At 44.7% G+C, this 14,822-nt stretch overlaps 1 protein-coding gene across 1 annotated transcript; it reads left to right on the forward strand.

Moving 5' to 3' along the window:
• The first annotated feature begins 628 nt into the window (after positions 1-628).
• On the forward strand, positions 629-12,755 carry otd2 (homeotic protein ocelliless). The gene is made up of 6 exons (XM_089588591.1): positions 629-902; positions 3,253-3,404; positions 6,645-6,853; positions 8,781-8,919; positions 10,976-11,218; positions 11,814-12,755. The coding sequence occupies exons 1-6, from the start codon at positions 629-631 to the stop codon at positions 11,913-11,915; spliced, it is 1,119 nt and encodes a 372-aa protein (XP_089444717.1). The 3' UTR covers positions 11,916-12,755.
• The last annotated feature ends 2,067 nt before the right edge of the window (positions 12,756-14,822 follow it).

Below are 14,822 nucleotides of genomic sequence, written 5' to 3' on the forward strand. Positions count from 1 at the left end.
AATGGGGAGGATTTGAAAGACGAAAGAGTCATCGTCGTCGTCGAGGTGGTGAACCGGCTGTATACGCGCCCAAGACAAAGTACGGCGTGTTTGCAGTGCCCTCCGTCCGCGACTTTGCTCATTCTAGGGCCCTCGATCAGCCGTACATATATACTATACTCGATCCCCTCGCGACCACCAAAAGTGCGCCCGGTCCACCCCAAAAGTGGCTCTCTTTACCGCTCGGCTGGAGCTCCGGTTATTGCTTCTCTCTCCCCCCACCCACCGATATATACCCCCTGAACATGTGCCCGGCCGATGTTCCGAGCGGGGTAAGACGATACGGCTATAAATGGTCGAGCGGATGTGCCCGATAATCCGCCCAAGGTGCACACGACTAGCCCCTTCGTTATACTTTCGGAGGCCCATTTTGCCCCCCCTTGCCCTTACTTCTTGCGCGGCTAAAGATTCTGAAATTTCATCGCGCATCGGCTGGAAATCACATGTATATACATCGCCATTGGGACGTATACCATTTGGACAGTCGGTCCTCTAAAATTAGGCTATACATGGGTACAATAATCGATGAGTCTTGTGTGTCGATTGTTCGCAGGTTGAGCTGCAGGGGGGCAGTATAGGCGCGCGGCCCATGTGGCCGAACAGCCTGGGCTGCGGCGGGGGCGGCGGAGGCGCTGGCGCGGCAACCGAGTTGGGGGGCCTGGCAGCGGCCGCCGCGGCAGCCTCGAGCAGCTCGGCGAGCGACATATTCGGGCCCGCGGGCTTCGGACCGGCCGGCGCTGGGCATTACGGGCCGCTCAAGTCGAGCCCGTACGCCGTCAGTGCCCTCGGTATGCCGCCCATCGAGGCCCTACACTCGAGCATCGGTTACCCCGGCTGCGCACCCGCCGGTGACTCCTACTACTGTGAGTAAAAACAATACATATACTGTATCTACTTTTTCACATATAGAAATCTATATATATTTACATGGTATGCATGCGATGAATGTATTGATTTGTAAGATGCATGTAGCGCGTGGGTGGATGGGACATGTGCTGGATATATTAAAATTTTGCGTCACGCCTTACCGAGCAATCAACGAGCAAGTGCGTTGCACCCGTACATAGGCTCGCTCTCCTATATATACAAGCCGAAATGAATGTTGGAGCGCGACAAAGACGATCCTCGCGCGAAAGTGCGCCCAAGTACACTTACCCCAGCCTCGCTTGATTCGCGTTATATTGCTTTTGCGATATTTAGGTGTAGTGAGCCGGAAGAGCCCTGCTGCCATGTACCCATATACATATACGGTCCGCTCCGGTTGGGCTGCGCACTTTTTTTCCCCTCCCCCCCCCCCTTTTCTTCTTATACGGCTCTATGGATTAGGTTTGTTCGTCGACGAGAGATCGCGTTTATTTGTGTGTATTTTTGCGCGCACCCCCTTTTTCTGCGCTCGTGGCGAGCCAAGGGGCCCCGGGGGGATTTTAATTCGTATCGGTTGTGTCGAGAGTACTCTGCTGCGCGGCCCGTTGTGCGGAGGAGGAACAATGGACGCGCCGCGTGACGAGTTTTTAGCGAATATTGCGTCTCGAAAAGAAATCGTACATTTCTTTCTTTACTTTTTTTTAGGTATTTTAGGATGTAGCGTTGGAATAGCTAATATAAACGCCTAAAGTCGATGAGTTGCGTATGAAAAATCGTTAATTAAAATTCATGCTCCTCGGGACACGGCAAACAATAAAAATTGTATTTCATCTGAAAATATATGCTCAAAAACATAGAGATAACATTATAATGACCACAAGTATAAGAGGTAAAGCGCGGAATCGCAATATATTCTTTTTCGTAAATCACATTGGAAAACGATGGAATGAACGAGCGTAAGAAAAGATAAACATTGAATTTGTACGGGCGATTGTCTTTGTTTTGATTCGCGCCCAAGTCCGTGGCTTTATTCCCAGTAAATGTGATAAAGTAACACCTGCAGCAAAGAACAGCACTGTATTTAAAAAGAAAAAGTTGAATAATAATCATCAAATGTTCATTCCAAACTAATAATACACGTGTTACTTTATTTGAAAATCCTTTAGTTTAAGTGAAAGGAAGCTTTATAAATAAACAAAAAAAAAACAAAACAAAAAAATGCACGCACATATATTTATCTCTAATTGTCATTGCATGTACATAGGTATATACACAATCGTTTCTTCAAACAAAGCACATACTTGACTTTACTGGTAATTTTCAAAAAGTGCCCTCCGCCATATATCATGTGGGTTCAACAGCCAAATCCCAAGCACAAACAATCGCAGCCATTAGCGTTCAACGCGTTTGTGCATTTGAAATCTCGTAAAACAGTATACCATACACTTATACCCATGATAATCTCCGGAGCCTCGGAGAGAGAAAGAAAACTCGTCGCTTATCTGCCTGTATACACCTTAATATATACTATTATACGTATTACCGTCCATCCGTCGCGCGTCAAACACACCCCGACCGGGTCGACCGAAAAAATTCGTAAACGCTTCGGGGCCCCCGATGACATCGTCTTTGGGACGTTTCGTCAAAAACACCCGAAAAATATTTTAAACGCACCCCACCGCCGGTATACAAGTACAACTGTTGCTGTGCATCACAGCTATATTATATATATATATAGCTCGGTCTTTCGCAAAAGTTTTCGCGGAAGGGCCGAGAAGAAAAGGGCGACGAGAGGCTCACGGGACGTTTTGAAGATTCGTCGGGCGACAACAGTCGGTGTATTTGTACGTACGTATATACATATACATAATATATGCAGATAAAAGAGCGGAGCGCCGGGTTATTTTCCTAGGAATGCGAAAAAAATAAGGTAAGAGGGGGGGGGAGGGTAAAGGAAGAGGTACAGTTAGACAAACAGTATAGGAGGAGGGAATGGAAGAAGTTTGAGGATGAAAACGGAGCTGCGGATTGTTCGGGCGGAGGGATTGTTTTGGCTAATCCGGCTAACGAGGCTCACCTATATACATATATATATATATTATGTACGCTTTGGTGGCGCTCGTCCGATGGCCGGAAGAATAAAAGACACGCACCACCGGCAGATTGAAAAACTCATCGACTCACGGTAGTTTACATGATACCCCTGTGACCCACGTGCGGATTGATATCGCGTGGTATATTTTACATCGCATGCATACATGTAATTAGAATGAAAAAAAAAAAAAGATGTACATACTTATATATATATACTAGTTTTTTTTATCGTATACTTTTAACAATTGCGCTTAGGTAATCCACGCAAGCAGCGCAGGGAAAGGACGACCTTCACCCGGGCCCAGCTCGACATACTCGAGAGCCTGTTCGGAAAGACGAGGTACCCGGACATCTTCATGCGCGAGGAGGTGGCCTTGAAGATCAATTTGCCCGAGTCGCGCGTACAGGTGAGACATACACACAAACTCGGAGCAAACATACATCACCAGGGATGGTACGTACACAGAGAGGAGGAAGAGCGAGGGCGCGAGGGAGGCATGAAGCCCTATATGCGCGCTGTACCGTTAATATATATACATATATTTATACATGATATATATACGAGCGTCCAAAGGTTGGCGTATATCTTAGCGGGGCTTTTCATTTATTTCTACTGTATTATACCCACCCGGCTCCCACCATTATCGACGAATTAGACGGCTTCAATTTGTCAGCACGCGCGCGCTCTTCTTCTCGCCCGGACAAAGTCACACACATATATACCTATACTCTTGGGAATTCCATCGCTCGAAGGATGGTATCTCGGGTATTTCGATTCAATGTTTCTCGAGGGATGACATATCTCGCATACCTTATATGCGCCCTTGTTAGGGAAAAATGTTGATTGGTGTGGTTATAGTATAATACTTTGTGTATATATATGTTATGTGCCAAACGAAGGCCGGATGTCTCGGGGTCTATGCACACGGGGGTGTGTGATGTTGCGCGCACACGCCCCTGCTCGCTCCACGTAATTACCCTTGGCGCGCGAGAAAAGGTCCTTTCAATAGCGGCAGGGGCCGCCAGAGGCCCGTGTCAACAGTGACACTTCTGGCTTTTACCTGGTTCCTTTTCTTTTCTTTTTCTTTTTGTCCCCCGCCCCCTTTCCATTCCTTTACTCTCCCGTACACGGCACTTCTAACGAGTAGGGGTATGGCTTATAACGTACCCCCTGCACCTACGCGCTCGTATTTCCGTTTTCTCTCCCCGTGCCTATATACATATTATATGTTACGCCGGCGCTTGCCGATACCTCCCTTCTGCTCTTTTCCTTTTTCACTCATACATATATAGATTATTGTTATCGAGGGTACACGAATAGAGCTCCCTGTCGGCTCGTGTCGGACGATTCGACGACGGCCAAAGGCTTACGTACGAACACTCTCCCTCCACGACACGCGACTCTTCCATCGTTTAATGGGTGTCTCTCTATGTAAGTATTATATGCAGAAGCTCACTGGTAATCGGTGATGCTTGTACCCACCATTATAATGCCAATGGTCCAATATATCAACGAGTTTTACTTCGGTCAATTGTGTCGTTAAGCGTTGCCATTGTGCGCCTATGGGTGTAGATTATCGACCACAACTAACTCGGCTAAGACGATTTTTATGTGCTTCCCCGAGTCGGCCCTCGTAGGCTCGAAAATTTACACGACGCGACGATAATATATATATATACATATTATACCTGTGACGTATACGAGTGTGTGTATACCTATACTCTTGACTTGTACCGCACCTCGAAAGTTTTACTAATATTTTGCGCGCCATTGGAAACGAATGGAAAAAAACAAAAAAATCGAGCATGGATCGAATGGTACGGAGAGTCGCTCACCCCGCACGATGTTCCTCTCTGCTTTTCGCGCCTATAGCCGTTTGTACACCATATGAGTACGGAAATGCAAGGCTCGGTCATCTAACCGAGGCAGAGGGAGAGGGGGATGAAATTTATTCTGTCGCCCGATTGGCACGATACAGGACATAAGAGCGACTTTTCTGTCACGCACACGGTTCGGGGGGGGGGGGAGGAAATTCAGGAAGGGAATCGATGCCTATCGGAGCAAGTGAGTCGTTGTGTATTTTGACACTCCTCCCTTTTTTTTTTTTTTCTTTTTTTTTCCTCCACCCCGGCGCATCAGCACGTCTCCGAGGCGCATAATAGGAGTCAGCGCCCAAATCCCCGCAGCATCGGTTCCTCCCGTCTCGGCCTGTGGAATTTAGAGTGTGTGTCCCCCCATTCTCTTCCAGCGCCTCTCTTTCCGGATCCCGGCAGATCTCTCCTCCTCGATGCACGCCGGGCACAGTGTGTGTGTGTATATACACGAGGTACCTATAGGTACGCCCCCCCCCCCCCGAAAATGATGGACTCCCTTTCGAAACGGACGTCAAGAGGACGTCGCCTTACGGGGGACGCGCGGATTATACAGGGAAAGACGGACCGTCGGGACGCAAACAAGCTGTATATTTCTCGTGGCTGACAGATGCGAATTCGATTGGCCCACGGAGATAAGTAGGCATACCTATAGGTGTATGGGCGAGCGCTCCATGATGACGAATCATCACCGGTCGCATCCCCCGGCGGGTAATTACCGCGTGTCGATCTTACGTATACGTGTGGACCGGATGTTGGGTCGATCGGTCCGATTTTCATGCGTGTGCTTCAAAGATGCCGAGACGCGTAACTTTTTTTTTGTTTCTTTTGTTTTCGCCTGAAAAAACCCACGAGTTTCCCTCCCCCCCATGTGTATATATGGCCATTAGTTTTCCAACGTGACCGTGTGCGTGAAGGGGGACGGGAGCGATCGGTATGAAAAAAAAAAAAAAAATCGGCGGCGTAGGAGACACGCGCGCGTCAAAAAGTCAAACTCGTGCCCCGGCATAATCAACAGCTCCCGAACACCTGGGGTCCCTTTGTCGTGTATACGCGTGTGTACGGCCTCGGCATAGTCTCGCGCACGTTTTCTTTACAACATGCTCGTACATATATATATGCTCTCCTTTACTCGTTTCGCCCTCGATTTCTCGCCTATGGCGGGAGGGAACAAGAAATGCACTCTTTTACCGTGTGGGACGTTGTATAGTCGTGCAATACGTGTGCAACGGAGAGAGGGTGGAAAAAAAAAAAAAAAAAAAAACAGTCAGGGCCAGAGCTATACGTGGACGAGGGAATGTTGCGCTGAGAAAAATCAGTGGCGAGTGAAACACGAGAAATTCGGAGTGAAAGAACGCCAGGCACGACGTAGAGTGCGGGGGTGTCGTGTGTATATTTGCCTATCTGTTGAAAAATGCACGTACAGGTATATAACGGGTAAAAAAAAGCGACGTAGACGGCGACGGCGACGGAGTTCCCCAGAAAATCCTTAGAGGAGAGAAACCCAAGCTTGCATATCGGGCTGCCAGCCGCCTAACATTGATCGCGCGGGGCTTCTCTCGCTCTCCTACGCGCCCGCCACCTCCTCCTCTTCTTTGCCCTCGCTAAATTGAAGAATCGATGATGCCAGTGCGCTCCGTTACTCGTACGCTTCCTCTGTACAACATATATACACTAGCATTTCTATTTTTTTTTATTTTTTTTTATTTTATTTTTTTTCATTTTCGCTCCAATGGTCGAGAATATGTGTATACACATCATCGGTATTTTCGCAGGTTTGGTTTAAAAATCGCCGGGCAAAGTGCAGGCAGCAGCAAAAGCAGCAGCAACAGCAGCAGCAGCAGCAGGACAAGTCGCCGAGGGTTAAGAACAAGGTGTGCACGAGCAGCCCGGCGCAGAGCGGGAACCCACCGCCCGGCAAGAGTCCCTCGATAGCAACGGCGCCGACGGCAGGCCTGGCTACCGCGCCCGCCACCACCCCACTGTAAGGCCGTGTCTTTACATATATACATGTGTATACAGATTTTTTTTTTTTTTTTTTTTTTCTTTCTTTTACTCCTCGGGTTGCATCGCATACTTGCAGTGCATCCACAGAGCAGTAACTTATAGGGCGCGAGACGCTATTGTTTTTCGCTCTGCTCCAGGGGTGAGATTTTTTTAAAGAGGGATGGATTGTTGCTTCGAGTACTCACGTTATCTGCTCCACGTCGGTGGGACTTGGAAGAACATTTTTTTTTTTTTTTCTTATTTAGCGCGAATTTGCGATTGGTCATGTACTATTATCCGTTGTCCGATGGTTAATATCAAATATATTTTTATATGACAGTCTATGCAATTGTAATATAAAATCGTACTATCACGAGTGTTTATATATCAAACGTTTCATGCATGTTGATATATTGAAATTAATTTTAAAAAATAACAACTCACCAAATCAGCGATGAAAAAAGTACGCGAAAGCTTCCAATTGATTGGAAATGGTATTATTTATTTTCATCCAATACTGTAAAACGCTAGAGCTTGTGTGCGCCACGAATGGTTTTTATAAATTGTTATTTTTTTATCAATACAACGCGTACGAATAACGAACGAAAAAAATGCGTGAGGGTGTAAAATCTCACAGATTATTGCTATGCTCCCAAGCTTTTTTTTTTATAAATATACACACAGAACTACGAGACACGGTCGTTTGAAAAGTATTTTTATTAAATGACGCAACAAATTGAATTGAACCGCAGATTGGTGTGGTACTTTTTTTTTTTTGTTCAAATAAAAAATATAAATAAAAGTAACCAATGAAAACTGAAAAAAAAAAAAGAAAGAAAAAAACAAGTTACCTTGAATGAGCGTAACTTACAAAACACATAGTACAAAAATTCCTCGGCCGGTTGATCGCTCCCGCCGCTTAAAAGTCGCGTCGGAGAACAAAAAGATTATCCCGCGAGCGATTACGTCGAGCTAACGAGCTTATCAATATTACATTGAACCGAAATTTCCGAGGGTTTATTATTCCTTCGGGTATAACGATCTCTCGAGCTAAAGGCGCAAATCCCCCGTCATCAGCCGTGAAAATTTAAAGTCACTTGACCGAGCGATACATGCTATATACACGTACCAACTTGGCAAGGTATGCACTCGCACGCGTCGATTTTAAAGTAAAACGACGCGCGGCCTGCGTTTTCGATGGCGATGCACATTTGCTCTCTCAACGATCCGTGAAAACGGCCCCCACGGGATTACCTTCTTTTCAAACATTCATGCACCGTCGGAGCGGCTGATCGTTACACCCCTTTTTTACACTTGCACTTGTGCAAAAAAAAAAAAAAAAAACTATTCTACACGTATCGCGGTTTTGTCATTAAATATCACTCGAAGTTTCCTCGAAACATAATCTACTCGTCATCATCGAAAGAAAATAAATCAGTGACCCAATGAGGCGTCAAAAATGTCATACGCGTATACAATACATATACCACCGAATGACAATATCGGCAAGTTGTTAGACTCGTCGTTGCGTCTACTACCTATATACTGTACCTCTGATGACAATAATATTATGTACACTCTGTATACACCCTAGAAATCAGGAAAAGAAAACGCGGTGACACCCAAAAATACACAATGCGGGACATCGGAGTGAGTGACAAACGAGCGAGTATACATTGAGTAAAGCGTGTTTAACGCGACCCGAGCGAATATTTGGAGAAAAAATACTCTTTCCCCCCCCCCTTACCTGCTCCCCGAACAGCTTACTCCTCACAAAAGTGTCGACAATCACGGGGAGACGGGGCTTCGAAGCTCTGTAATAATAATAATGGCATTGTGCAAAACCAGCCGAGCCTGCATTTCCACCCTGGGGCACGTTGATTTTATCGTTGTTAAGGTTGTGTTTTATCGTTGGTTTGTTGCAGAAGCGCAGGCACGGCCGGCTCGGCGGCGAACTCGCCGGCGGCCCTCCTGCGGGACTCGCCCCATCAGTACAAGCCGGGGGGCGGTGGCGCCGCGACGACCAGCAGCCTCCTCTTGGCGGCGAGCACGACGCCACCCAGCGTAAGTAATCCAATGTTGCCTAATTGTGTATATGCATATATGTATAATATTTGCCCCCCTACCGCCAATGGATATATTGTCTCTGACGCGTGCGTGCATGGGGTGTGTATAGGCGCGAGAGCCCGACGCGCTACTCAAAATATTTTCGTAATCGACACTCTCTCGGGCGAGAGGGTGCGGGGGACGCGTTTGCCCGGCGTATAAGTGTACAAGGTGCCTCTAGTGTATTGCTTTCTCATGGCTTGCTTGTTATTCATCGATTTTCGATGCCGGGACAGCACCGATTCACGTGTGTGTGTGTGTCTTCTCATCCTCCTTCCCTCGTTTTTATACCTACTATATGTACATGTAAAGTATACCTACAAACATGTGCGCGTGTGCATTTATATAGGTACTCGCCTTACAAATGCCAGGACTTGATATTTGTTATTGTTTTCGTTTCTCTCGGTTGTGCATCTTTTTTCTCTCGAGTGTGGATGTACCGTGTGCGATATATATGTGCTTTCGACGGGGATCAATCGAGTACGAGTTGGGAATTTGTTTGGAAAAATAACGCGGCAAGAGAAAGATTTTTTCTTTTTATTTTTTTTCTTTTTATTTTCACCCCAAAGTAATACATTCTGTACAGAGATCTTGTGTTGATTGTCTCATTTCTCCGCTGCGGGAGATCACATTAAAATTATCGAGTTGTGTGCTAATCCTCATAGCGTATATTATAATATGGGGAGGGCATCGAAATCCAAGACGAAATGAACAGAAATGATAATGCGCGCGATGCCTTTCTCGGAAGCACGCGAAGAATTTTTGCTAAATTCACACGCACGCGCGGCTACTGTGTCCTCATTATACAACCCACTATATACGACATGGGCGTTTGGGATCAGCTGAGTTGTGTATCAATAAAGAAATAACGTGGTCCTTTTTTTTTTCAAAGATCGAGAGAAGTAGAAAATTTTTATTTAGGGTGGCATAAAATCGTGGGCACGGCAGGGCTAAAAAAAATTGAACGCTAGGAGTTGTACAAAAAGCCGGGCGATCGGCAAGGAGGAGGGGATAACCGGTTTTTCCTTCTCTCATTTGCTTTGGTATACCTATATAGACGTATATGCATACGCGAGCTCGCAAAACCAGAGCCGATATGATAATGTATTATCACGCGTTTTCGACGCCGAAAGAAAATCTTTTGTCCGCACCATCCTATAGCGATTTCTTAAAGGTTCGCGTGATCTTTTGTGAAAAAATGTGTTTGCCTCGATTCGATCCGTCACAATTTTCACCAAACGCGGGAATCAATACTACGCACCTTTGCTCTGCGATAAAAAAAAAAAAAAAAAAAAAAAAGAAAACCCACCGATTCGATCCCGCACCAGAGGGAGAAGAGAAAAGAAAAAAAAATGTACCTATATCACGCCCAAAATCTTAATACGTTAACCAAACAACGCCCCGAACGTATAGGTGACTAATGTGACTCGCTCCCCGCGTTCCATTGAACCAAGTGCAAATACCTGTACGTTTTCTTCCGTCTCCCCCCCCCCGAAAAATCTTTGGGCAGCTCCTCCTCTTCCTCCCGAGTACAATTTCTCGCTTCCTTGTACACACACCGTCATATACATTGCACACTCGCGCGCGCGTGCACCGAGCAAAGGGGGACGACGACGACGACAGGCAAAGGGCATCCGCAGTTACGTATACAAAGGGCGAGCAAAGTACACACGGACACGCATGCATCGACGAAAAGGGGCTTCCCCTTCCATTATACGTGTGATGTATGGCGAGACGACACCACCGACGTGTGCGTATACAAGTAATGTATTCTCATCAGCGCGTGCATTGAAAATGTTGTACATATGCATAAAAAGGTGCGCGTGTGTGTGCGTCGCGCAAAGTAAACAAGCGGGCGATCGTGATCCGAATTAGACGCGCGGTTATGGCACATTTCTTTTCAATGTACATTTTTCCCCCTTCCGTTATACTTTTATATTATCTACATGTACATGTATATGTGTGTGTGTGTGTGAACTTACCTGTGTGTTGGGTTTCTGGGCACGTCAAGCAGCTGGGAGGCACGGTGTACAGCAGCGGCGGCAGCAGCAGCAGCATCTGGAGTCCAGCGGTGACGGAGAGCGGTGCAGCGGGGGCCAACGGCGGGGTCCCTATCTCCGCGGGCTTCAACGCCGAGCATCAGCGACTTGCCGCCTGGGCGACCACCAGCAGCCAACAGCAGTGCTACCAGAACTACACGTCCTACTACAGCAACATGGACTACCTGTCGCCCTCGGGCCACCAGCTCAACGTCGTGGTTGGTTTTTTCTTTTCGCTGCAAGCACGATACTTTTTTTTTTTTTTTTTTTTTTTTTTTTTTCTTTCGAATTTTCCTCGGAAATGCCTACCGAATAGTGGTATCAGTGGGGCTAAACGTTGGATCTCCGAAGAAGCTCAATTCCCACTCAAAAAAACAGTCTCGTAAATATTTATCTTTCGTTTCCTTCGTAATTGTTATATCGTTGTATACATACTTATATTTAATCATTCATCCTTGGACCACAAATTAATATACGTTCCTTTTGTCGTGGCGCTGGGTGCGTATAATATATATATATGGTATAGTTGCGCGTGTTTATATAATTCTTCTTTTTTAAGCTGGATAAGCCCCCGACTGTACACGTATTATTTCGCCTGTGAACAACTCACTGCCGAGGGTTCAAGTGCCCGTGTATATACATATGTATATACCTATACACCTAATCCCGAGCGGATTTCAGATCCTTATCGCTCAATTTTTAACATTTTTTTTAACTTTTCCCATTTTTTTCCCCCACCCCAGAGTATATATTATAAGGGCAAATAAATTGCAACGGATGGACGTGTAAATATGCTCGCTTTGGTGGTTTCAGGAGAGCGTGGGCGCCAACGGTTTGGACAACGCCTGGCCGAGGACGAGGGACGAGAGCGCCTCGTGGTTCTACAACAGCGCGGGCTGGGGCGAGCGCAAGTGATAAGCTGCCGCGCCCAACAATTACAATCATCCTCTTTCGCGTCGGTTTTTATTTTATTTTATTTTTTTTGTTTTTGTTTATCACCACGACACTACCACTACGGCTGCATGCTATCGTGGTCCGGCTGCACAGTTGTACGTGCAACGAAGAAGCGTCGTCGTCGACTCCTCGCGATATTGTAAGCGAGCGCGGCGGCCGATCTGTATCTGCGACTAGTCATTATAATTTTTTTTTTTATCCATCAGCCCACCGCGAGTGACGAAAATACCTACGAAGAAAAAAAAAGGAAGAAGATTAGTTGGGAGGAGAGAAGGAGAAGAAGAAGCAGCTTTGGGGCTACGTTATTATGCCGACGAGTTTCGGGGAGAGGACGCGTCGAATTGGGAAGAAATGAAAAAAAAAAAAAGGAGCGATACTCTGCTCCTCGCCGCAGCACAGAAGCCGTCGGTTTATATATAATATACGTATGTGTGTACCCAACGCGTATAGCATATTATAATATGATCGAGAAGGGAAAATGGCCATGTAAATAGTTGGGCGATGCGTCATACTGTAACGATACAGGATCTGTATAAGCGAATTTCGTGTACATAAAATCTACGGATAAACTGCAAATACGATCATTCAAGTGAAAAACAAAAAAAGTGTAAGTCAAATTTTAATAAATAAATATACATATATATAGATAGATGATACATGTAGGTATATAGTCGACGACGGTGGACATTTATTGAAACACAGACACGACACATCGAAGGGCAAACTTGTAAATATGTAGTGCTACGTTATTAAAATAATTATTATGTAATAGTAAAAGTAACAAAAAAAAAAAAAAATTAAATTAAAAAAAAACCCCTCACAATAATAGTAATGATAACGATACCCAAGGCGAGATTCGTTAAATTGGGGTACATCGAAAAACACCCGCCCTTCCCCGCCCCTCGCGAACGTCGCTAAAGACATACAAAAATGGAAAAGCTATAAACCTCTCGATCGACATATCAATGATTATCAATTGGCAATCAGAGACTGGCGCACTTCTCCTGTACTCGCGGCCAAAGTGTGATGGATCTCCACATGTTATACAATCGCGAGCGCGGGTCTCCAAGTAGGTGTACATGTTGACGTATTTATATACGCGTACCTATTGTATGCGTTGTATATTGGGTATGATGAAGATGATTTTCAGGGAAAAACTTGACGGTCGGGGGGGAGTGCGTCTGCGTGAATTTTAAGGTGTTTTTCCTCCCGCTGAAATGAGTTTGCCGAAAGTGCGCGCGAGGGAACTACGCGTTTTTGTTTCTTCATAACTATTTGTATGTTTGTGTGCGTCGAGTATACAGAATTTGAGCGATTGCGAGCTTTAGTTTAGATATATACTTACATATATATATATATAAATTGCGGTATAGGTGATGATGTTTGAAAAAGACTATGTGCATATGAATCGAAGAGGAGAAAACGGATTATACATAAAGCGTATAAATATGCATATACATATATACACACACACGCAATTATACAGGCGATGGTCATTCAGTACCGAGATCTTTTAGAGTTGTAAGTGAAACGTGACTGTTTAGATTGTGATTTTGCGAGATAAGGACAAAAAAAAAAACAAGGAAAAAAAAAAAAAAAATTATACGTAAAAGAAGCAAACGAAACAAAAAATATCAGTAATATTAATCATCAAGCGATACTGGATCCGGCGAGAAGCTGAATTGAATTACGTGTCATAATAAATATAAGAATTATTGATTCAAATGAGCGGACTATGATTTATTTATTCTGTGTGTTTGATATCGTACCCCGACAATCTTCCTATACATACCTACACGTTTAGGATTTTTCTTCGTACCGGCACAACAATGGCTGAAAAAAATTTTTTTTGAAAAACATTCGTGAAAGGAAAAAAGTTCACCAATCAATCAATCGTGTTTTTGTTTATTTATTTATTTTTTTTTTTTTTTCGTTCTCAGGGATTATAAGAAATAAATGTCTGGCTTTTAGCTCATAAATACAACTATTTCGTTCCAATTAATCTGCACGGTTTGAACGTCAACGGATAAATCAGTGTGTGGAAAAAAAAATAAAATAAAGATTTGTTATCAATTTGTTTTTCTTTGAACATTAATTGGTATTTCGACGTACTTCAAAACGGATAATTTGAAATAATCATTATCACCTTAAAAAAAACAGTTTTTCTCACTCGATACGCGTGATTAAGTAAGCAAAAAACATTAGTTGTTCAACCGAATAATTCCATCGCGAGACACAAAAAAAAAAAACCAGAACCGAATTCGCCGAGACTAAAAGAAGCGCCGAATTATCAAAGCGGGTCAGGTATCACAAAATGGCGCCGCTTTCGGAACTCGCGTGCGTGTGTATTGTACATGTACACGTATGTATGCCCGAGCCCCACCCCATTTGATCCAATAGCAAACTATAGAGGTTAGAACCATTTTTATATACCTCACCATGACACAATGGGATGCAGATAAATTTGAAAAATTTAAATTTAAAATAAGTTTGCCAAAAAGGAATGTTACTGCTACTGCAGCCACGGCTGTTTCTCCTTAACCCTAAATATAACGAGCCATACCAGGAAGCGATAAAACATGCACTCGTCAATGATCATTCAAAGCCAATAAATATAAAACTGGGACAATCGATAACTGACGTAAAAAACCATCTTTGAAAAATAAGCGATAACAGTACAGTAAAACGATAATAATACTCATTCCCATTGCTCGTAGATATACATGTGGGTGATAAAAGTGTGGTATTTTATAATAATACAGATCTGGGCTACCGTGTGCGCTCACGTATATGGATTGCTAACAAAGCGTTAAAAAAAAAAATCAGGAGCAAGCGAGCGGGAGCTAAACGCAGCGGAGCGGCGAGGCA

Source organism: Copidosoma floridanum, unplaced genomic scaffold (genome assembly GCF_036245765.1).
Source record: "Copidosoma floridanum isolate Cflo_tuat_1 unplaced genomic scaffold, Cflo_Japanese_pri ptg000007l, whole genome shotgun sequence".
Classification (NCBI taxonomy): Eukaryota; Metazoa; Arthropoda; class Insecta; order Hymenoptera; family Encyrtidae; genus Copidosoma; species Copidosoma floridanum.